This window comes from Osmerus mordax, assembly GCF_038355195.1.
Source record: "Osmerus mordax isolate fOsmMor3 chromosome 28 unlocalized genomic scaffold, fOsmMor3.pri SUPER_28_unloc_7, whole genome shotgun sequence".
Classification (NCBI taxonomy): Eukaryota; Metazoa; Chordata; class Actinopteri; order Osmeriformes; family Osmeridae; genus Osmerus; species Osmerus mordax.
Window position 1 is genome coordinate 291,935 of NW_027120410.1, and position 22,978 is coordinate 314,912.

Consider the following 22,978-nt stretch of genomic DNA (forward strand, 5'->3'; position numbering starts at 1 on the left):
AATAATTTATTATTATCATAAACTGTTAAGTTTACAGGGTAATATTGTCTTAGTCTTGTAGTAATGTGTGAAGCTGTTTTGCCTTGTTGTATGCAAATGCAAAACTCAGTAGGAAATGTTTTTATGATATACTTTTCAGTGTACAGTTATGCTGTAGTGGGCCTTTTAATAATCCAAACTTATTTACGTAATAACTATTACCGCGTAATTTAGCAACTGGGTACACTTGAATTTTAGGTCACCCAAATGTTATAACATGTATTTTGGCTGCAGGGAAGTCTATTATGTAACGCGATTGTGCGCGCTCCTCTCTCGTTGGCCGCTTGGGCACACGGGGTGTCGTCAAGCGAGCATGCGCCAAGACTAGCACCGACCAACATAATAATACCATCACTGATGTTTACGGAATTTAAATAAATAACGTAGTTTTATTGGGACTACCGAATTATCTACTAAGTAAAGGTGAGTTTTGTCATTTTGTCGGCAGTTTCCCTCGGTAAATTAGCTGGGTTGCGCGAGGTCCAGTTCGTGTTGTTCAGCACTTCTGCTCGATATGGAACAAAGAATTAGAGCGCAATGAGCGAAGAGGAGCATCCGATACGCACAGATGGATTAGGGATTGTTGAACCCGATGACTCCCGTAAAACACTTTCAAAACAAACGGAGACATTTGCCACTTTTATGAGCTGCGCCTAGTTTACAGCAAAGCGTTTTGGTTCCATTTCAAAGGAGAGTACATATATTTAGTATAAGGAGAACAAAATGTTCCAGATTTGGTTAAGGTGAATTTTATCAGACAGTGGTTATAGAAAGTCTCGTACTAACTACATGCAATGTTTGTTGATTTGCATTGTATGCAATGTTTTTTTTTTGTTTTTTTTTAAACTTAATATCTTATAACACGTTTATGTTAAATTCGTATGCTTTTTTTGTAAACACAAGACAGAAAGCTGCACATATAGGCTCTACTTCTCCCGCCAACTTCGGTGATTTTCTAAATTCCGGACAGTTTCTTGCTTACAATGACTTTTGATTCTATAATGTTATTACGGTCTCCATGTTACTATATCGTCTGTATCGTCATGTGAATGACCCATTTTAAATGTCTTATGCGAGACCAACAATCATGTTTTTGTCTGTGTTTGGTGCACTTGGGACAAAATACCGTATTCTTTAAAACACATCGTAGATTACCGACTGGAGTATTTACGTGGCAACATTATAAAACGTTCATAACTTTGCCTATATTGTAGTAATATGATTCGTTTCGGGAGATTGTGGAGGCGATCCTACGATTCCACTCTTCAGCGTAGAGGCAGGAGCCAGCCACACACCCACTCCGCGCGCCGCCGCCCCCTCCACATTCTTCTGAACTTTTTGTTCCCAAACAAGCAGCAGTAACAATACTTGGATTTTGCAAGTGAACAAGTGCAAACGTAACCTCTCGTGTCTTGTAGTCTGCCGTGGAACCGCAACTGCTTTGTTTATTTCTGCCCGGCGTAATACTTTTAAGTACGTAGTCAGCACTTTTATTTTCAGACGACGCGCGTTTAGTTCGACTGGCTGTTAAATTGAACTTCAGTGGAGAGTTTTGATTTAACTTTCTCCAAAGCCCCCCCCCCCCCACAAAAACTACTTTTTATTAGTTTTTTGTTGTTGTGTTAGATACTGTATATCTTTGTTATGGGTTTATACTTGTTTGCTTGAAAATTCAACTCAACGACACATATTGCATGCAAATTGTCTGTGTACATTTTAGAATAAAAAAGTACAAAGGCTGCCCAAAGTGTGTCGGTTACCATACTACTGTGGTTTAGCATGCAGTCACATGGATCCTGCATGTGATCTCATTATGCAACAACAGTGTTCAACCACACAAGCTCTGCATGTATGACCATGTCAACTGTCACATACAAACAGCCACTCGTACATACCGCTATATATGGGCATAGCCCCTATTAAGAAATGAAGTATGTTTGCACCAGATATGGCTTCCATCCATATGTTTGTGTGTGTGGCTAGTTTGGTCTGCATGCAACAAATAACTATGTTTTGCATGTTCGTAGGTGAATGTTGGAGGTTTTTAAAGGCTAAAATTGCGGTTAGGATAAGTCTCAAATTCATGCAAAACAAGCATAGGGCCTACATATATAATTTTTGCAGACATTGCATTTGCATTTTGCGTAAATACCAAGCTTTCAAAATGTAATTTATTTAACCCTTGTGCTGCCTTCGGGTCACATGACCCAAAGGTTCATAAAGAACCATCGTTGTGTTTACCCAATTTTACCCAATACAAAAACAAATACAAATAATTTTATTTTAACCTTCGCAATGTGGGGGGTCTGAGACAGCCCAACGGTTAAAAGAAAATGCTTCACTTTGTTTTTGTATGCGGTAAATTTGTGGGGGGGGGCCACATATAAAATGTATTGTAATTCCTACACCGTTCACCTGATTTGGATGTAAATACCCTGAAATTAAAGCTGAAAGTCTGCACTTAAAGCACATCTTGATTGTTTCATTTCAAATCCATTGTGGTGGTATACAGAGCCAAAATGATGAAAATTGTGTCAATGTCCAAATACTTAAGGACCTAACTGTACATCCCAATAGTCTTAACATGTATGTCCTAATCTGCTCTAATAAGATTCCTCTGTGTTTGCACATGCATTTTACATGTGTGCATGAGCTTAGTAGTATGTAGCCTAGACCGTGTTCCAGATTTGTGTGCGGTTCTGTGAGTTTACTCAGAAGTCCCAGTGAGACGGCTTTACAGCTGGGTGGATGTGGTCCGTTTCAAGAAAGAGTGGGTCAACTGTTGGAGCTGTAGGGAATGTGCAAACAACAGTCTCTGTTTGTGAGTGTGTGTGTGTCAGAGTAAGTGTGTGTCAGTGTGTCAGTGTGTCAGAGGGCACGCCTCCGCCCCTCTTGTTGCTCTCCACGGCCCCTGCAGATGTGGGGGGTTGACCCTGTACTTCCTGGTACTTATAGAGACGTATAGAGTTCCCTTATGTAACCACACAGCTCAGCTTTGCTCCACCGTGTGGCACAAAGACACACCTATGTGTGTGTGTCTGTGTGTGAGTCTGTGTGTGTATGTCTGTGTGTGTGTGAGTCTGGGTGTGTGTTTTGAATGAGGCACATACTTCTGGTGAGATGTGGATTCTAGGCAAACTGGAACAGGTACAGGTGTGTTCTGGTGGTGAAAACAGTTGCCTGGGGGATGGCAGTATGTTGACTGTGGGGATTGAAGTTCAGTACTTCGCACTTCTGTAACAGAGCGATTGCAGGAAACAGACCATATTACAAAGCTAATGGTATCTGACATGGGGTGCGGAGGGGCATCTTATCATCTGGCTGGGAGACACAGCAGATGTATAGGTGTGGAGCATGTGATGGGCTGATAATGAGGGCAGTGCTATTTATCAGGACGGATTCTGTGAATTTACAATACAACAACACCCCGATCCTATCACAGTGTTCAACTGTTTGGTAGGGGCTTGGAGTGTCTATCACAAACAGAGAAGCAGGAGAAGGACTGGAGACAAGATATAGAAATATTCTGACCTGTATTACTATATTGTTACAATATACTCTGACTGGATTGTTATATTTACTACTGTACTCCTAACAGCCCCCCTACACATTCCTACACATTCCACAGTCTTCAGTGTAACAGAGGGCTTCTCTCTGCGGGAGCCTGGCTGCAGTGCTGTCTGGAGCTATTTGAACAGCAATGGCGTTAGGTTGCTTTCCTACAGATGCTTAGTTAGCAACATTAGCTTCAGACTACTACTTGTCTTAACCCTCGTGCTGCCTTCGGGTCACATGACCCAAAAGTTCATAACGAACCATTGTTGTGTTTACCCAATTTTACCCAATACAAAAACAAATACAAATAATTTTCTTTTAACCATTCCAATGTGGGGGGTCTGAGACAGCCCGACAGTTAAAAGAAAATGCTTCACTTTGTTTTTGTATGAGGTAAATTTGTCGCAATACAACGGTGGGTCACAATGACTGATGGGTCAGAATGACCCGAAGATAACACAAGGGTTAAGTCTGTGCTCTCCCTGGTGCTGCCTGGCACCCTGCACCACTAGCACCCTGCACCACTAGCACCCTGCACCACTGGCACCCTGCACCACTGGCACCCTGCACCACTGGCACCCTGCACCACTGGCACCCTGCATCACTGGCACCCTGCACCACTAGCACCCTGCACCACTAGCACCCTGCACCACTGCCACCCTGCACCACTGGCACCCTGCACCACTGGCACTCTGCACCACTGCCACCCTGCACCACTGCCACCCTGCACCACTAGCACCCTGCACCACTAGCACCCTGCACCACTGGCACCCTGCACCACTGGCACTCTGCACCACTGCCACCCTGCACCACTAGCACCCTGCACCACTGGCACCCTGCATCACTGGCACCCTGCACCACTGCCACCCTGCACCACTAGCACCCTGCACCACTAGCACCCTGCATCACTGGCACTCTGCACCACTGATACCCTGCACCACTGATACCCTGCACCACTGATACCCTGCACCACTGATACCCTGCATCACTGGCACCCTGCATCACTGGCACTCTGCATCACTGGCACCCTGCATCACTGGCACCCTGCATCACTGGCACCCTGCATCACTGGCACCCTGCATCACTGGCAAACTGAGCAGAGCAGCATTACACAAAACACCCCTACAGTCCAACTCCTGTACTCCCAAGATTACACAACTCCCAAAAGGACTAGCATAGATGCTTATAATCATAACTATGTGTAATGACTGTGTAGGGCTAATTCATCATGTTTCCTCTTGGCAGGGATGGAGTTCCCTGTGGATGTACTTGTGGGCGTGAGTCAGGAGGCTCTGGAGAGCTCCGCCCAGAACTACATGAAGGAGCTGCTGTACAGCAATCCAGATTCACCCCAGTACCTCACACTGGAGGACCACACCCAGGTAGACCCACAGACACCAATACACACCTACACACACCAACAAACACACACCAATCAATCTACCTATCTGACCTCCTGGCTGACCTCTCTCCCAGGTTCCTATCGGCCTTCCCAACGTGGGGTTTGTTCCTCTGTACGGAGGAAGCAATCAGCAGAAGGTCCTGGCCCTCTTCCCTCCAGGAGACCAGCTCACAGGTACGCTACCTCTAGACACCAGCTCACAGGTACTCTGCCTCTAGACACCAGCTCACAGGTACGCTGCCTCTAGACACCAGCTCACAGGTACTAGAGACCAGCTAACCTTAGAGACCAGCTCACAGGTACTAGAGACCAGCTAACCTTAGAGACCAGCTCACAGGTACTAGAGACCAGCTAACCTTAGAGACCAGCTCACAGGTACTAGAGACCAGCTAACCTTAGAGACCAGCTCACAGGTACTGTGTGTGTATGTATCTGTGTGTGTGTCAGCTGTGGGGCTGTACCTGCTGGACAGGTGGTGGGCAGTGGAGGACATTCTCCGGACGTCTGACCCATCCAGAGATGGAGCCATGGAGGTGAGTTCTGGTGCTCCCTGGAATCATAGTGCTGCTGTGGACAGGATGTGGAGATTGGGGCATAAGGCTGTGGACAGGATAACACAAGAGTTGAGTTAGGGTTTAAATTGGGGCACCATTATGGGTTGGAGTATAACAGGTCTGGCACAATGAACATATCTCACTGAAAGCTGTATGTATGTGTGTGTGCCTGTGTGTGTGTACTTGTGTACCTGTGTGTATGTGTACCTGTGTGTCTGTTTACATGTGTGTTCCTAGGTGGAAACCATCAGAGAGAGAATAGTTCTGTACATCCTAAATCGTGTAGTTTACAGAGCCAAAGAGAGGAGCTCTGACGAGCTTCCCTTCCTCTGCCATGAGGAAACAGACTTCGCCAAAATCCTCTGGAAGAGTGGAGAGGCAGTGGGGTTCTACTCAGTCAAGCCTTCAGGTGACGCACTCACAACCAGTGATGCCTCTCAAACTGGGATGCAAAATATATAACTATAACAAAGAAAATAAAACTATGCTGTGACAATTCTTCCCCTTAAAATATGTTTATTTTACCCAAACGCTTCTGCTATGTAAAGTGTAAACATTTAAAAAATATTTTTCTGGGTTTGAGAAGAATCTGTCCCTACTTTCCAGACAGCTTATGCAGTAGCTTCGTGACCCAGCGGTACCAGCTTCCTGTCATGGACTCCATGTTTGTCAGGAAGCGTCACCGCGGCAACGGCTTCGGCCTTCAAATGCTTGAAAACTTTGTTGACAGTTTCAAAGAGGACAGTCTAGGGTTGAGATACCCCCTCTCCGCAGCAATGTGCAAAGGTAATCCAAAACAGCAAAATAATTTCATATACATTTTTCAATACAGAATGTTTACTGAAGCACTGTACGATTGACTGGATGCAGTTTAAAAATGTTGATAAAATAACTTTTGGTAGAACGTAAGTTCTTACTGTGGCACTGATGGTACTTAATTTAATACAATTTATCCGTAAGATACTGTAATACACAGCAAGTTAATACACCACAGTTTACTCTTGGAATTGATAGAATTAATCTCCCAGTTAAACATATGTTACATCTATACATGTCTCTTCTAAAAAAATATATTCCAACCTGTGTGTGGTCCCAGTTTGTGCCAAGTACCTGAGCCTGTACCCAGCCGACAGCAGCCTACTGTGGGAGGTGGAGAGTGTTGGAGGGCCCAGCCAGAGAACCAACATCGCCTGCAAGATCCAGGCCATGGATCTGACTGGTAAGAATACCCAGCCTTCTTTGTTGCAAAATCCCATTTGTCCAGATCTATAATCTTTGTCTATAAATACAATGGATTCCCTTTAATTTGACCTTTCTAGGCTAAAATCATAATGAAGATTACCCAATGAAATGAGACTTATTTTTTCAGCAATATCGAAGAATCTCTCCTTTGAGCAATCGATTGTTAGTCATGAGGTGACTGAAACCGACGTGGTCATGGAGGAACTAACGCCATCCATCCAGAGACATGAATCATTGGAGATTGTGGTGTGTTTGAATAGATGAAAAAGAAAAGTTTTACACGTATCTCATTTAGGGCTGCAACAACGAATCGATTATTAAAAGCGTTGGCAACGAATTTCATTATCGATTCGTTGTGTCGCGCGATTATTACGCCACTCAATATGTCGCGGAGATGTTTGAGTATAAAAAAAAAAGTTAAGTTGAGTGCGGAGCGGAGGTAGAGGAAAGGCCATCGGAGAGACGTTGTTGAGTAACGTTGTTCTGAAACACATGGCGGAGGCAGAGAAATCAGTACGACCCAAGGTGTGGGAGCATTTCACACTAAATACATCGAAACAGTGTGTTAATTGACCGAGGTGAAGTTAGTTTCATATTCGACGCTACTTTGCAGCATCACGTTAGGGACCGGGTGAAAATAACCCATACCATTTTGAAAAATGTAGACTTTTATAATATTTTTTGGAATATAAAACCTCAAACAGACACCAGAGTATCTTAACAATGTCTGGTATACTTCCACAGCCTATACTTTTTCAATTAAGTTTCAAATAAAATGATAGAAAATCACTAATCTTTGAAAATAGCTTAATCCTCGCAAATCTAAACTTTTTTCAAAATTGTGTCAACAAATCTTAAATATACACCAGATTATTCTAATAAAGTCTGGCCTACTTCCACAACCTTTCAATTTTCAATAAAGTTTTAAACAAAACTCAAATAAATTGCTCATCTTGGAAAATAGCATTACATCCACACTAATATTAATAACTTTTTCAAAATAGTGTGCTTGTTTGTGCACATTCTGAAGATATTTTGCACTGTCAGTTCTGTTTTTGAATAAAGGGTTGGAATTCAATGCTTTTTTGTTTTTTCTTATTTTTTTATCCGATTCATCGATTAATCGAAAAAAGAATCGACAGATTAATCGATTATTAAAATAATCGTTAGTTGCAGCCCTAATCTCATTCATTGCAGAATTACCAAATTATGTCTTTCATATTCTGTGATCTGTTTACAGGAGGAAGTGAAAATCGAAGTTGCGAGAGGTAAATATTTGATATATGATGAGTTGATAGGGATGATATGTCTGCTAGATGTGTGTTGATTTGAATGCAATCTGTTGCAGACTCGGAGGAAACGCCGGTCACTGCCCGCGGCAGGAGCAGTGGGCTGAAGAGGAGGAAGATGAGAGAGGAGGTAGCTGTGTCAGAGGAAAACAAATCAGAAAAAGTAATCAGGTACCTGAGATTTTGATCCTATGAACACCCAACGTTATTTCGATGATCATGTACCCCACGTCCCATCTGATAATAAACATGAAGATGGAACTACTGCTGCTCTGGTGTCATGCAGGATTGAGGATATTGAGGCAGAGGTGGACACTCCCAAAGAGGAGCAGCAGGAGCAGAGGGACTTTTGTACCGCTGCGGAGGAAACAGCACAAACCACTCTGGAATCAGACAAGGAAGAGGTAGCTGGGGTATGAATGTTTTACCATTTCATCCAAAAGGTATACTATTATGCGTCCAACAGTTAACTCAATTAAAGATTTTTCATTATCCTTATGTTTTCAATTCTCTACAGGAAACTGTTGAAACAGCCATCGAAGTACAGGCAGAAAAGCCAAAAGAGGACGAGCCTTTACTTGGTGAACCAGAAAAGCCGGCCACAGTCTCGAGCACAGTATCACCTGAGGCCAACGAGGAGCCTGCTGTTGAGGAGATCCAGGGAGGAGAGAAGGCCCAGCCTCAGGCCCTCCGGCTGCAGAGAGCCACCGTGGTGCTGGTGGATGTGACCAAAACAACCTTCCAGACAGCGGTGGAGGTTGAGAATGTTGCTTCAGAACAGATTTCGGAGGAAGCGGCAGGACATGAAGACACAACGATGGACGAGGCGGTTCAGGAGGAGATCAGGGAGGCTGAAAGCAAAACTGATGAGTCCGAAAAAGAAGACAAGAATGAGAGGGACAGGTCTCACCGATCCACTCATCTCTCAAAGCAACCTGTGGACGAGAAAGCAGAATGCAAAACCTATCCAATCAGAAAGTCCTCCAGATCAGCTGCAAAGGCCTTGGAAGCACCCCAGGAAAGTCCCAAAGGGTTAGTCCCACAGTCCCAAAGATCAGAGACTCTCCTCAGGGCCACACCTTCACGGGAATCCGAAAGGCAAAAACATCAAGAAGAACCGGAAGAACCCGCTGAAATAGCGGAGCCAGAAACCATCCCTTCAGAGGAGCCGGCGTCCGAGGAAACGGGTGAAGCAGCAGAAGTGGAGAAAGTAGATGACAGGAGACAGGAAACGGCTGCAGAAGGACAGGAAGTATATGACAGGAGACAGGAAACGGAGGGTGAGAAACCTACAGAGATAGTAGAACCTCCTGGGAGAAAAACGAGACTTCGGAAGAATGCAGCCATGGAAACACCCAGACGCAAGTCGCAGCGACACCTGAAAATAACCGAAGAGGAAGAGGAGGGTAAAAAACCATCTACGACCCCGAGAGGTAAAACACGACAACCCAGAGAGCTACAGGAAACAACTAAAGAGGAGACAGCAGAGCAGCAAACCTTTAGCAGAGTTTTGAGGACGAGGACTACAGTCATCGCTAACTTTACTCCTCGCAAATACACACGCAGTCATGCTGTGAAAGAAAACGATGAACAAGCAGCAGCTCCTACGATAGATAAGAATGATAAAGAACAAGAGGAGGAGAAAGAGGAGGGGAAAGAGGCTACGACAACAATTGAGGAAAAACAAGATGAGGAACAAGCAGAAAATGAGAAGGAAGGTGAGGAGGAACGGGTTCCACCAGAGGTGCTTAATGAAGGGGATGAGAAAAAGGTAGACAAGCAACAAGAAGAGAAAGTCGTGCAGGAGGACAAGATGGAGGCAGAACAGGAAGTAGCTGATGAAGATGACTTATCGAATCAAAATGAAGAGGGTGCACAAGTAACTGACAAACCAAAACAGGAGGAAGAAAGTAAAGACGTAGAAGTAAAGGAAACAACAGAAGAAAAACAGACAGATGGAGAAACTTCAGCAGAAGAGGTGGCAGAAAAGGGAGGAGATGAAACTATTCCTGATGAGAAGAAAATGGCAGAAGACGTTGTAGCCCTGGAGGAACCAGGAGATGCTGTAGCACTGGAAGAACCAGGAGGTGCTATAGCCCTGGAGGAACCAGGAGATGCTATAGCCCTGGAGGAACCAGGAGATGCTATAGCCCTGGAGGAACCAGGAGATGCTGTAGCCCTGAAGGAACCAGGAGACGCTGTAGCACTGGAAGAACCAGGAGATGTTGTAGCCCTGGAGGAACCAGGAGATGCTATAGCCCTGGAGGAACCAGGAGATGTTGTAGCCCTGGAGGAACCAGGAGAAGCTGTAGCCCTGAAGGAACCAGGAGATGCTGTAGCCCTGGAGGAAGCAGAATATGTTGTAGCACCAGAGGAACCAGGAGAAGCTGTAGCCATGGAGGAACCAGAAGATGCTATAGCCCTGGAGGAACCAGGAGATGTTGTAGCCCTGGAGGAACCAGGAGAAGCTGTAGCCCTGAAGGAACCAGGAGATGCTGTAGCCCTGGAGGAAGCAGAATATGTTGTAGCACCAGAGGAACCAGGAGAAGCTGTAGCCATGGAGGAACCAGAAGATGTTGTAGCACCGGAGGAACCAGGAGAAGCTGTAGCCATGGAGGAACCAGAAGATGTTGTAGCACCGGAGGAACCAGGAGAAGCTGTAGCCATGGAGGAACCAGAAGATGTTGTAGCACCGGAGGAACCAGGAGAAGCTGTAGTGCCGGAGGAACCAGGAGGTGCTATATCTCTGGAGGAACCAGAAGATGTTGTAGCACCAGAGGAACCAGGAGAAGCTGTAGCGTCGGAGGAGCCAGGAGATGCTGTAGCACTGGAGGAACCAGGAGAAGCTGTAGCCCTGGAGGAACCAGGAGATGTTGTAGCACCGGAGGAACCAGGAGAAGCTGTAGCCCTGGAGGAACCAGGAGATGGTGTAGCACCGGAGGAACCAGCAGGTGCTATAGCCCTAGAGGAACCAGGAGATGGTGTAGCACCGGAGGAACCAGGAGGTGCTATAGCCCTGGAAGAACCAGGAGATGTAGCACTGGAGGAACCGGTAGATGCTGTAGCCCTGGAGGAACAGGGGGGACAAGAAGAGCAGACTATGGACAAGTTGGAGGAAGAAGCAGGGGAGGCTGTGAAGGGGAAGATGGAGGATGAGAAGGAGGAGAAAACCGGGGAAGAGGAAACTACGGCTGATGAATCAGCCGCAGTAGAAGATGATGAAAAAATTGAGGACAATATGACGTCGGCTGTAGTCCGGAGTGCTGGAGATGAGGTTACAGAAAAGGGTTCACAGCTAATGCCCTCAGAGGAGCCGGCAGAGGAGGAGAAAGAGACAGAACCATCAAATGAAGTGGTAGAAACACCAACTGAAGAAACCTTGGAAGAAAAGGTGGCACCAGCTGAAGTTGAGGAGGCAAAGATCTCAGAGGAAGAACAGGAAGCCCCAGCAGTAGAAACAAGAGCTTCTAGGAGAGGAAGGAAGAGCGGGAAAGCTACTCCAAAACACAGATCCACAGGCAGAGGACAAAAACAGCATAAAGAGGAAGAGGAGGAAGAGGAGGAAGAGGAACCGGTCATAGAAATAAGAGTTCTGAGAAGAGGAAGGAAATCTGCACCTGTCACACCGAGTCGCAAATCTAAGAGAGCCCGCAAACAACCTGATCAACAGGAGGAAGAGGAGACTGCAGAACAGGAAGCAGGAGCAGCAAAGGAGGAAGTAAATGTTGAACAAGAAAAAGACAAGGAAGAAAAGATTGAGGCAGTGACACTCAAGGAGAACCTTGTGGAGGATGCTAGGGCTGACAAGGGCACTGTGGAAGAGGACAAGGTGGATGAGGGAGCAACGGCTGTGGAGGAAAAGAATGAGGATAAAGAGGAGGAGGATATTGTAGCAGAAGAATCAGCTGCAGTAGAAGACATTGAAAAAACAGACGATCAGAGCACAGTTGAACCCATGGTCCAGAGTGCTGGAGATGAGGTTACAGAAAAGGGTTCAGAGCTAATGCCCTCAGAGGAGCCGGCGGAGGAGGAGAAAGAGACAGAACCATCAAATGAAGTGGTAGAAACACCAACTGAAGAAACCTTGGAAGAAAAGGTGGCACCAGCTGAAGTTGAGGAGGCAAAGATCTCAGAGGAAGAACAGGAAGCCCCAGCAGTAGAAACAAGAGCTTCTAGGAGAGGAAGGAAGAGCGGGAAAGCTACTCCAAAACACAGATCCACAGGCAGAGGACAAAAACAGCCTAAAGAGGAAGAGGAGGAAGAGGAACCGGTCATAGAAATAAGAGTTCTGAGAAGAGGAAGGAAATCTGCAACTGTCACACCGAGTCGCAAATCTAAGAGAGCCCGCAAACAACCTGATCAACAGGAGGAAGAGGAGACTGCAGAACAGGAAGCAGGAGCAGCAAAGGAGGAAGTACATGTTGAACAAGAAAAAGACAGTGTAAAAGAAGCAGTGGCTAATGAAATGAATGAGGAAGAGGAGGGCAATGAGGTGGCAGAGGCAAGGACTGAGGAAGAGGAGGGCAATGAAGACGCGGCAGCAGAAGAAGACAAAACTCCAGAGGAAGAAAAGGCTCAAGAGGAGGTGGTGGAAGAAATAGCTGAGGAGGAGTCTGCTGAGGGAGGAGATGAGCGACTGGCCGACAAAGAGGAGGAAGAAGGGAAATCAGAAGATGCTGCAGCAGAGACCAGGACAGCGGAAGCAGCAGACACAGCATCAGAAATGCCTCTTGATGAAGACGCCGAGAAGATCTCACCAGCCGTGGAGGAAGAAGCCAAGAGCTGTGAGGAAGAGGAGGTGGTGAAAGAAGCACAGAAAGATACAGAGGAGGAAGGGGAGAAGAGGGGTGGAGAGGAGGCTGACCTGACCGCAGACACTGTGGCAAATGCTGAGGACAAAGAAGAAACCATCACCCAACCACAGGAGGAAGGTATGGTAGAGCCAGGAGAAGAGCAAGTAGGAGAGGAGAAGGTGGAGACAGGGGAATTGGCTGAAACTGAAGAGGGGAAGCAGGGGGAAGACGCCAAGATTGCATCTGCTTCCCGAGATGTAGAACAAGCAGAGGAAATACTGGAGAAGGAGAGGAAGGAGGCTGGCGAGACAGAAACCGCAGAAAAAACTGATAAACAGGAGATAGGAGAAGAAGATGTGGTGACTGATGAAGAGTCTCCAAAAGAAGCGAAGGTGACGCAGACCGACGGTCCTGTGAAGGAAGAGGCTGAAGAAGACGAACCTCCAGTTGTGGAGACGAGAGCTTTGAGGAGCAGATCAAAGGCTCTCCTCGGGGCCTCACCATCACGGGAATCCAAAAGGCAAAAACATCAAGAAGAACCGGAAGAACCCGCTGAAATAGCGGAGCCAGAAACCATCCCTTCAGAGGAACCGGCGTCCGAGGAAACGGGTGAAGCAGCAGAAGTGGAGAAAGTAAATGACAGGAGACAGGAAACGGCTGCAGAGGACAAAGAACCTCCTGTGGTAAAAATGAGAGTCCTTCGGAAGACTGCAGCCATGACGAGGCGTAAATCCAAACGCCGCAAACCTTCGGTGGATTACACTGAGGAGGGGGGAGAGGAGGCGGACAGCGATGCCATGGAGTCTGAAGAGGGAGAGGAAGGTGAGGGAGAGGAAGAAGAGGGAGAAGCTGGCATAGAGGGCAAAGGGGTAGCTGAACTTGAGGAAGATGGGGAGACGGAAAATCTACACGGAAACGTAGCAAATGAGGAGGAAGAAAAGACAGGAGAGGATATAGAACCTCCTGTGGTAAAAACAAGAGTTCATCGGAAGAAGACTGCAGCCATGACGAGGCGTAAATCCAAACGCCGCAAACCTTCGGTGGATTACACTGAAGAGGGGGGAGAGGAGGCGGACAGCGATGCCATGGAGTCTGAAGAGGGAGAGGAAGGTGAGGGAGAGGAAGAAGAGGGAGAAGCTGGCATAGAGGGCAAAGAGGTAGCTGAACTTGAGGAAGATGGGGAGATGGAAAATCTAGAGGAAAATGGAGCAGATGAGGAGGAAGAAAAGACAGGAGAGGAAAAAACTAAAGAGGCAGAAAACAACATTTGCTTGGAGTTAGATGAAGATGAAGAGCAGATGGAGGAGGACTCAGCAGCAGCTGACAGCTCAGAGGAAGAAAAGGAGGCTCCAGTGGTCCTAAAGAGAAATCTGAGAGGGAGGTCGATCGCCACTCCCATCCCAGCACCACGGCGCAAATCCAGAAGACTCAGCCAAGCCACACACACACTGCAGGTGGAGAACGCTTCTCCTGAGGAGTCTGTGGAGGAGCAGAGTCCTCCGCCTGGGAGGAGTCTGAGGAAGAGGAGGAGCGCCGAGCCCACGCCCACATACAGGTCCAAGCGCCGCAGCCGAACATAGAGTACATTTCACACACTCGTTCTCACCCGCACACACCCCCTCCCCACTTCCCTCTCTCGCTCACATGCACACAAGGCACAAAGTTAAAGGCCACCTAGGGGACCAGCTAAAGTACCTTTTGCATATGCGTTTTTCATTCATGTTTTGCTTGAATTTTTCATGTAATTTCTTTAAACATAAATGATTTAAATATCAATGTGGTGCATATTTGATACCTTTCATATTGTACTTATAGTGTCAATATCGAAGGCAAATTGTTAATTGGTTTTTATAAAAGTTCCAGGTGCCAATTTGACATTTTCTTGCTGTTTTTCATAATTGCTTAACTAGTCCTTCCCTCTATAAAATTTCACTTTTTAGACAGTATAAAGACGTGAGTTAAAATATAGAATATAGACTTTAGTATACTGTAATTCTCTTCAAGATATTGGGTTAGTAGTTACAAAAATGCCTGAAGTTATTATCCTCCATTTAGTTAATTCAAAACATTTATTAAACACATTTCAATATTTTGGCAGTTACAAAACATTGTCTGAGTTTAAAATTGGCTTTGTGGCTTAATAAAAAAATATTATTTATATTGTCTCAAATATGATTATATGTGTGTTTGGAACATGTAACATATTTGAACTATTGTTTAATTTTTCTCTTCCAAAGGGAATATTTTTTAAGATATATTTTATTTTTATACAATACATTTGAGTCAAATTGTTAGACTTAAATGTATACGGATCAAATTTTGATGAAGCTCAGGATCTAAAATCACATATAATGTTATACAAAAGTTGATGTGGACAAATGTTTATATTTTTCTCACGATTCCATTATAGAGCATATGCTACCTACACACATTACGCTGTGAAAACCCCCACCTGTAGACGTACACAGAATAATATTAGTGTCATTACAAAACATTACATTTAATTGTTAAACCATTTAATGTATCTCCTCACACTATGTAACAATTTCATCACATTTTGTTTTGAGTTTTTTCCTAATTGATTAAATGCTTGTTGTCGGTGACCTGTGATGTGAAGGCTCCTAGACATGCAATTGGAAAAATCATGTTTTTGTTGTTGTATTTTTCTCTTTCATCGTGTTATAATGTTTTCTGTCGGCGGTCCTCCAAACAAACATTGCGTTTGGTGAACAGATGTTTACAGGAGCATTTTCTTCTGGAGCTGTGACTTTGATACTTTGTAGTGGTCTTATATTGGTAGTAAATAAAGATTTTTAGAGTGTGACTTATGTCTGATGGTGTTTTTTTTATTTATTATGGGCGTCTCTCCAGGAGAAGGGCTTCTTAGAGCATGGCTAGATGGTCACAGACCAAGACAAGCAGAAACCCTGTCACACGGAGAGAACGTCTTCAAACAGCAGGTGGTGCTATAAACTCTTAAATCACTCATCCTTCCTCTGTCTTGGACAAGAGGAGGTTGTGCCAAAACAAGATGAATTCTACCCATGTTCCACATTTACTATAACATTTACTTATATCTGCTCCTTCTATAATTACAATAAATAAATATCTGTAAAACCAAAGTATATTTCAATATTGTGCTTCAAACCATGTAATGTATTGATTACATGTAGCCTATAATCAATTAAAAATGCTGGTGAATAGGGACATGGTTATACAATGAACCAGTTCAAACTAGTTAGATTCTAATGTAATAATAAACACATTTCCTGTATGGCAGGTATGTACTTGTTTGATGTAATTAAGTGTTGATAAAATAAACGTGGACGTTGGACGTGGCTTCCACGTCCAATAATATACTCGGAAGGGGTCATCAATTTTTACCCTATGAGTTCACTGTAATAAGTGTCAAAACATTTCATATAAGTATTTACAGAAAAGGCACAAAAGATCCCTACTCGAACTGATGCGCTATTTTGAATTCTCCTCCCTCCCTCCCTCCCTCCCTCCCAACACTTTTTGAACGCTCTTTAAAGGCTGGAGGAGAGAATACTGCGCTCATACGACAAACCAAACGACGGGGTTTACAACCGCATTCCAGGATCTATTTGGGATTATAGAACACATTTCTCACATCCTCCGTAATAAATATTTGGTTAATTTCGATTGAATAAAAATTTCGCAGACGAGAGAAAGATTGGGACGACACAGTTTTGAGTGTCGAGATAACATTAACCTAACTTTGTATTTTACTGGCGAGGCGAACAATTGTTCTCGAGCATCGTGCTTTGCTTGAATTGCCATGCACGAGAGTTAAAAAAAGAAACATTGGAATCCATGCTGTCGTTCAAAGAGGTACGTTGATACATTTTTATGTCATATTTGTAACTTTTTTGTGCTACAATCCAGGACAGACGCAGCTCGTGTTTCGAATGATCAGACGCTACATAACGTCCTCAGAGTAACGGCATTCGAACTTTTATTATGCTTTTGATGCCGTCTTGAGCGATGCAAGCGTTTTCTCTTTTTGAGTACATTTACCCGCATCTATAAATGTCTTGATATGTCAACGTTACACCCAGATAATGAATAGTTAGAAGATTAAGTATAGATTACAGACCTGTTGTATTTGCTTTATAATCAGAAGCCTGTTCGTTAGTATTTACATTTAATAATTTGGCAGACGCTCTTATTAACAAATAGCTAAATGTCAATGCCAATGTTTTGTATGATCATAGACGCTCTTTACTGTGACAGATGTGGCTCTATGTAACACTTAAATACATAGAAGATACCTTAATAGTTACTTTACTTTTGTTTTAAGGATTCAATGAAAATGTCTGTCTGCACTCACGAGAACCGCAAGTCGAGAGGCAGCAGTGCGTCCATGAACATCTTCCTGTTCCACAAGTCCTCTTACGCCGACAGCGTCCTCATGCACCTCAACTCCCTGCGGCAGCAGCGGCTGTTTACCGACGTCCTGCTGCACGCCGGCGCGCGCTCATTCCCCTGCCACCGCGCCGTGCTCGCGGCCTGCAGCCGCTACTTCGCAGCCATGTTCAGCGGCGGGCTACGGGAGAGCCAGGCCAGCGAGGTGGACTTCCGGGACTCGGTCCACCCCGAGGTTCTGGAGCTGCTCCTGGACTACGCCTACTCGTCGCGTGTCGTCATCAACGAGGAGAATGCCGAGTCGCTCCTGGAGGCCGGAGACATGCTGGAATTCCAGGACATCCGAGACGCGTGTGCGGAGTTCCTCGAGAGGAACCTGCACCCGTCCAACTGCCTGGGGATGCTGCTCCTTGCCGACGCACATCAGTGCACTAAGCTCTCCGAGCTCTCCTGGGGAATGTGCCTTGGTAACTTCCCGGCCATCTGCAAGACAGAGGACTTCCTGCGGCTGCCGAAAGACATGGCGGTCCAGCTGCTGTCGCACGAGGAGCTGGAGACGGACGACGAGAGAGTTGTCTATGAAACCGCCCTCAGCTGGATCAACTACGACCTGGAGCGACGCCTCTGCCACCTCCCAGAGCTCCTGAGGGCCGTCCGGCTGGCGCTGCTGCCCGCCATCTTCCTCATGGAGAACGTCTCCACGGAGGAGCTGATCAACGCCCAGGCCGAGAGCAAGCAGCTGGTGGACGAGGCCATCCGCTGCAAGCTCAGGATCCTGCAGAACGAGGGCGTGGTCACCAGCCCGTTGGCCCGGCCGCGGAAGACCAGCCACGCCCTCTTCCTGCTGGGCGGACAGACCTTCATGTGCGACACGCTCTACCTGGTGGACCAGAAGGCCAAGGAGATCATCCCCAAGTCTGACCTTCCGAGCCCCAGGAAGGAGTTCAGCGCCTGCGCCATCGGCTGCAAGGTCTACGTGACAGGTGGGCGGGGCTCCGAGAATGGGGTCTCCAAAGATGTCTGGGTGTACGACACGTCCCACGAGGAGTGGTCCAAGGCAGCTCCCATGCTGATCGCCCGGTTTGGCCACGGTTGTGCCGAACTCAAAAACTGTCTCTACGTGGTGGGCGGACACACGGCCGGCACTGGCAGCCTCCCGGCCTCCCCCTCCGTCTCCCTCAAGCAGGTGGAGAAGTACGACCCGGTCAGCAACCAGTGGGCCATGGTGGCCCCTCTCAGGGAAGGGGTTAGCAACGCGGCCGTCGTCAGCGTGAAGCTCAAGCTGTTTGCGTTTGGTGGTACCAGTGTCGCCCACGACAAGCTCCCCAAGGTGCAGTGCTACGACCCTCAGCAGAACCGCTGGAGTGTCCCGGCCTCCTGCCCGCAGCCCTGGCGCTACACCGCCGCTGCCGTCCTCAACAACCAGATCTTCGTCATGGGAGGGGACACAGAGTACTCTGCGTGTTCTGCCTACAGATTCAGCAGTGACAGCTACCAGTGGACCAAGGTTGGAGATGTGGCGGCCAAGCGGATGAGCTGCCAGGCGGTGGCTTCCGGAAACAAACTGTTTGTGGTGGGCGGGTATTTCGGGACCCAGCGGTGCAAGACCCTGGACTGCTACGACCCAACGCTGGACGCTTGGAACAGCATCACGACCGTGCCCTACTCCCTGATCCCCACCGCCTTCGTCAGTACCTGGAAACATCTACCAACCTAACCTTTTCAGAGTAGGTGGGCTGACACAGCCAGCAACTCTAGCAGTTTAGACTATTAACACCTCAACACCTCCAAATCTGTCTATGAATCCAACAGCACATATTGAGCATACAGAGTGTATTTACGACATATCAACCACATACAGCGAATATCCCAGATAGCAGATGACCATTCAACCATGGTGTAGGAGAGCTTTCATAGCCTGCAGAGCCTCAGAGCCGACCGGAGGGAGCAGAGTCATGAGCGTTCCCTGGGTGCGGTGGTGGTTTGTGTCTTGTGTTCTGCAGATCCCTTAGGTACAGAACTGGGGAAGGGAGGCGGGGGAGGGTCGTTTTGAAGTCTTTGGCGGTGGCCTTTATTGTTTATTGAAGTGAGAGTCCTGGGTGGGCTGAGACCCACGAGGACACAGCATGAGAGGGAGGGAGGAGAGGGGGAGGAGGAGAGTTGGAGGGTCACTGCTCTGTCCCTGACAGAAAGCAGAGCACGCTCTCAGAGGGGGTCTTTGTTGCTCTGGGAATGCCCTCTCCCTGGACAGGCGTTTCTCACTACCTCTGAGCCTCGCACCCAGACAGGCCGGCTTTTGTCCAAGATGTTTGATTAGGAGGTGATAAAGGACAGAGGTGGCGTGTTTGTCAGCCTTCACTGGTCGCTAATGGTTATTGTCCCCCATTTCCTTATAAAAGGAGATGCTGTTTATTGGAAAGTCTGCTCTTAAGAAACTTTTTCCCAGTAAGATGCTTGCAGAAATAAATCTTGACAATGTGCCCTAAGTGCAGACTTTGTTTGTTTAAAGTCCAGGTTGAGTTTCTCATGCTATGTGATGTCTCATCATTGTATAAAGATGAAGCACAAAAGATCCTCTGAACTGCCTTGAGCACCATAAGGACCAGGAAAGACCTTGCTTAACTTCCTGTGGCTGTTAGCACTCACCACCAAGACAGCAAGCTGACTTAGATTACACACAGGAAGCTGTCCTTTGTCCAGAGGTTTTCCCAAGCCTTGTGAGAGAGGGGTGGGAAGGGAGAGACGTAGGAGAGGGGCGGGAGAGGGAGAGTGGGGGGAGAGAGAGGGGGGGGAGAGGAAGAGATTTGACTAAGGGAGGAATAATGTGTTAGTCTGTTACTCCGCAGAGGAAAGACGAGTGAGAGAGAAACTCCATAGCGACCTGGCCGGCCTCTGGAATGTTGCCCACCTATGCAGGGCGGTAAACCCCAGCCGCGGTGGGCCCATTGAGAGGGTTATTAATGTGTTTAGAACGGCCCCATAGACACTGGACTGGGCCCCATCAACAGTTTTATTACCCCTCCAACCAGGAGAGCTGGTCTGCGGAGGATCTGAGAAGTCTTTAAGTGTCCCTGTCCGCCTCTCTCTATCTGCATGTCTCTGTGCCTCTCTCTATCTGCCAACTCCTGTTCACTCCTTCCTATATTCACTCTATCATGGTCACTCCATCTGCCACTGCCTAAAAAGCTCTTGACTCTTTCTCTGCTTGTTGTGTAACTCCTTTTCACTTCTCAGTGGTAGACCAGAGCTTTTAGAGTTCAGGATAATGTGCTTTTTATGTAAAGAACAGATTAACAGTAGATTGTTTATTGGAAATATGTAATGAAACACACAATTCACATTCATAACAATTGGTAATTGGGTTAGTATTGGAACTGAATAGACTGTTGTAGACGAAAGCTAAAGATTAGAAGATGGAAGAATTAACGTTGGAGAGCATTAGAAACGTGCTGGGATTTGTCATGTTTGCTTGACCTTTTCTGGTTTGTTCAACTCTCCTCAGGCCTCCCAAGAGAAGAAGAGAGGAGGAGGAGCAGGTGGGGGAGCAGGAGGAGCAGGTGGGGGAGCAGGAGCAGGAGGAGAGCACAGCTCAACACGCAGGACCGGAGAGACGGTGACGAGTGAGATCACGTCAGGTTTACATAAAGGATGAAACTATCTTTTAGTTTTTGCATCGTATTTGTCTATTGAGACTGATCCAATCATTCTTTACTTTATCAGTGGCAGTAGTATTATGTTAGGCGTCCAGTGACAGAGGGTTAGTTTATAGGGCTGTTTCAGCCCGTAAATGAATGAGGAAGAGTGTTAGTAATAGGTGGCTAAAATGAGATGTTTGACTGGATCTGCTGTGCTCGGTCTGGACCAGTCCAGGCTGGGTCATCATCCTGATCAGTCACCAGTAACCAGACCGGTCTGGACCAGTCCAGGTTAGTTCCTGGGAGGAGACCGGCTTCGGTGTGAGTGAGACCTGTCATTGATCCAAGGATCTTGCAGTTATTGAACGTTTCCTTACTGTGGACTTGTACCATAAACACGTGTCACCGATGTAAATTGGTTAAACTCACACCTCAAGTATAAATACTGTCCATCCTCATTGGCGTAGCTGTCAGAGAGCCTGAGTTTGAATACCAGTGTGGGAAACTACGCCCGTTACACACGTGCACACTAGCCAGAGACCCTCACTCTGCCTACGAGCGTCTGGGGAAGCTCATGTGGGAACAGACCAGAGACCAGCCTACAGACCAGGAACTCAAGAAGACATGTTTCATACACTCAACTCTGCAACTGAATGTTTTTGACAGAATGCTATTTGTTTAACAGAATGTAGTTTCCCTTCTTCTGGCTGCTTGTGTTGTTTTACACATTAAGTTAACTTTGTTTTTGTGTTGTTACTTGTAATTGTTTGCACATTTTCTTCTGACCCAGCAACATGTACCTCAACATGTTAATATTGAGGATTTGCCAAATTCTATGTAAAGCCTGGAGGAACAGAAGATACTTCTCTTTGTTCTCTTGTTACCGCGGGAACTGAGGTCTATGGGATTTCTCATTCTCATGATGGATGATTACACATGGATGATTTCCTAAAGAAATTACATGTCAATATATATATATATGTGTGTGTGTATATATATAGAACCCTTATAAACAATATCTATAAATGCCTTGAGAGTTGGTTACTTCCAATTTGTGTTCAGGTATACAAATCACAAATGTAGACATCTAAGTGTTGTTGATGGTTAAATATGTAACATTTTGCAACTGATCAAGGAAGAACAGTTTCTCTATTTGGCTTGACAGGAATCGTCTTGCTAGTCTTGTAATTTGTGTTACTGTTTGACTGTGTGTCTTCTAAGCGCCACAGCAGGGTGAATCACGAGTACATTCCTTCCTGTTTCACAGTGTAATACACAGTGGAAACTAATCATTTTGCTTAAACTTTAACAGACATTTCCATTTCATTTTCTATTTGTTTACGGACTTTGTTTTGTGTTTTCCCAAAACATTTGGTGGCGTTTGTTCAGAGCTGGGTTGGTGTTCTTGATATTCTGGTGGCATTGTGACGCACCCTGACGAATATTTACGTATCTCTTGACTGCATACGGATGTTATTGATATTAAGGTATTTCTTGACTGCATAAGGATGTGCTATCAGGAAGTGAAACATGGTACAGGAGACAGGACGTGTTGTGTTTGTAGACATTCCATTTTGTCAGACAGAAGTCTCCATTTTGTACAAGTGTATTCTTTTTCACAGTGTGAAATTCATATTAAAAATAAGAGTTTTTCCTCTTCAATGTAAAAGCTGAGTTTAGTTATTGCTTGTTTGTGTAACCGTGAAGGGGAGCGTCAGTTGAAATAGTTACACGCCTCATAAACATAAAACACTGGAATCATGGCTCACTGATGTGTCAACTCGATTGAACACAAAACACATTTAGTTCTAATTGTTTTTTAAACGGTTTTGGATCCTCCTTCAATGTCCTATGCATACATGCCATAGTCATATACAGGTGTCATCACATACCATAGTTAATACAAACAGCTCAATTCTGACAGGTTCCGGAAGTATCTGAATCAGGTAGAAATACCAGTTCAACTTGTTCCAGAGGGTTCACACACATACACCACCAGATACTCAAAACACCCAGGTGATGACAACTAAGAAGAACATGACACAAATGCTGCATCATCGCACACCTGATCTCATCTGGG

At 46.0% G+C, this 22,978-nt stretch overlaps 2 protein-coding genes across 5 annotated transcripts; both read left to right on the plus strand.

The window, feature by feature from the left end:
* The first annotated feature begins 332 nt into the window (after nucleotides 1-332).
* LOC136939009 (microtubule-associated protein futsch-like) lies at nucleotides 333-15,698 on the plus strand. Of its 4 annotated transcripts, none has more exons than XM_067231882.1 (12): nucleotides 333-462; nucleotides 4,840-4,976; nucleotides 5,071-5,170; nucleotides 5,444-5,529; nucleotides 5,788-5,959; nucleotides 6,157-6,336; nucleotides 6,647-6,769; nucleotides 6,920-7,038; nucleotides 8,033-8,060; nucleotides 8,141-8,252; nucleotides 8,368-8,494; nucleotides 8,599-15,698. In XM_067231882.1, the coding sequence occupies exons 2-12, from the start codon at nucleotides 4,842-4,844 to the stop codon at nucleotides 14,452-14,454; spliced, it is 7,038 nt and encodes a 2,345-aa protein (XP_067087983.1). In that variant the 5' UTR covers nucleotides 333-462; nucleotides 4,840-4,841; the 3' UTR covers nucleotides 14,455-15,698. The 4 variants fall into 4 exon arrangements, with proteins under 4 accessions (XP_067087983.1, XP_067087984.1, XP_067087985.1 ...); XM_067231883.1 differs by having other exon boundaries at nucleotides 8,368-8,485; XM_067231884.1 differs by lacking the exon at nucleotides 333-462 and having other exon boundaries at nucleotides 4,943-4,976; nucleotides 5,071-5,257; nucleotides 5,372-5,529.
* A 760-nt stretch (nucleotides 15,699-16,458) lies between these two features.
* Nucleotides 16,459-21,460, plus strand: LOC136939023 (ectoderm-neural cortex protein 1-like). Its single transcript, XM_067231906.1, has 3 exons — nucleotides 16,459-16,729; nucleotides 17,199-18,990; nucleotides 20,766-21,460. The coding sequence occupies exons 1-2, from the start codon at nucleotides 16,712-16,714 to the stop codon at nucleotides 18,978-18,980; spliced, it is 1,800 nt and encodes a 599-aa protein (XP_067088007.1). The 5' UTR covers nucleotides 16,459-16,711; the 3' UTR covers nucleotides 18,981-18,990; nucleotides 20,766-21,460.
* Nucleotides 21,461-22,978: the final 1,518 nt, after the last annotated feature.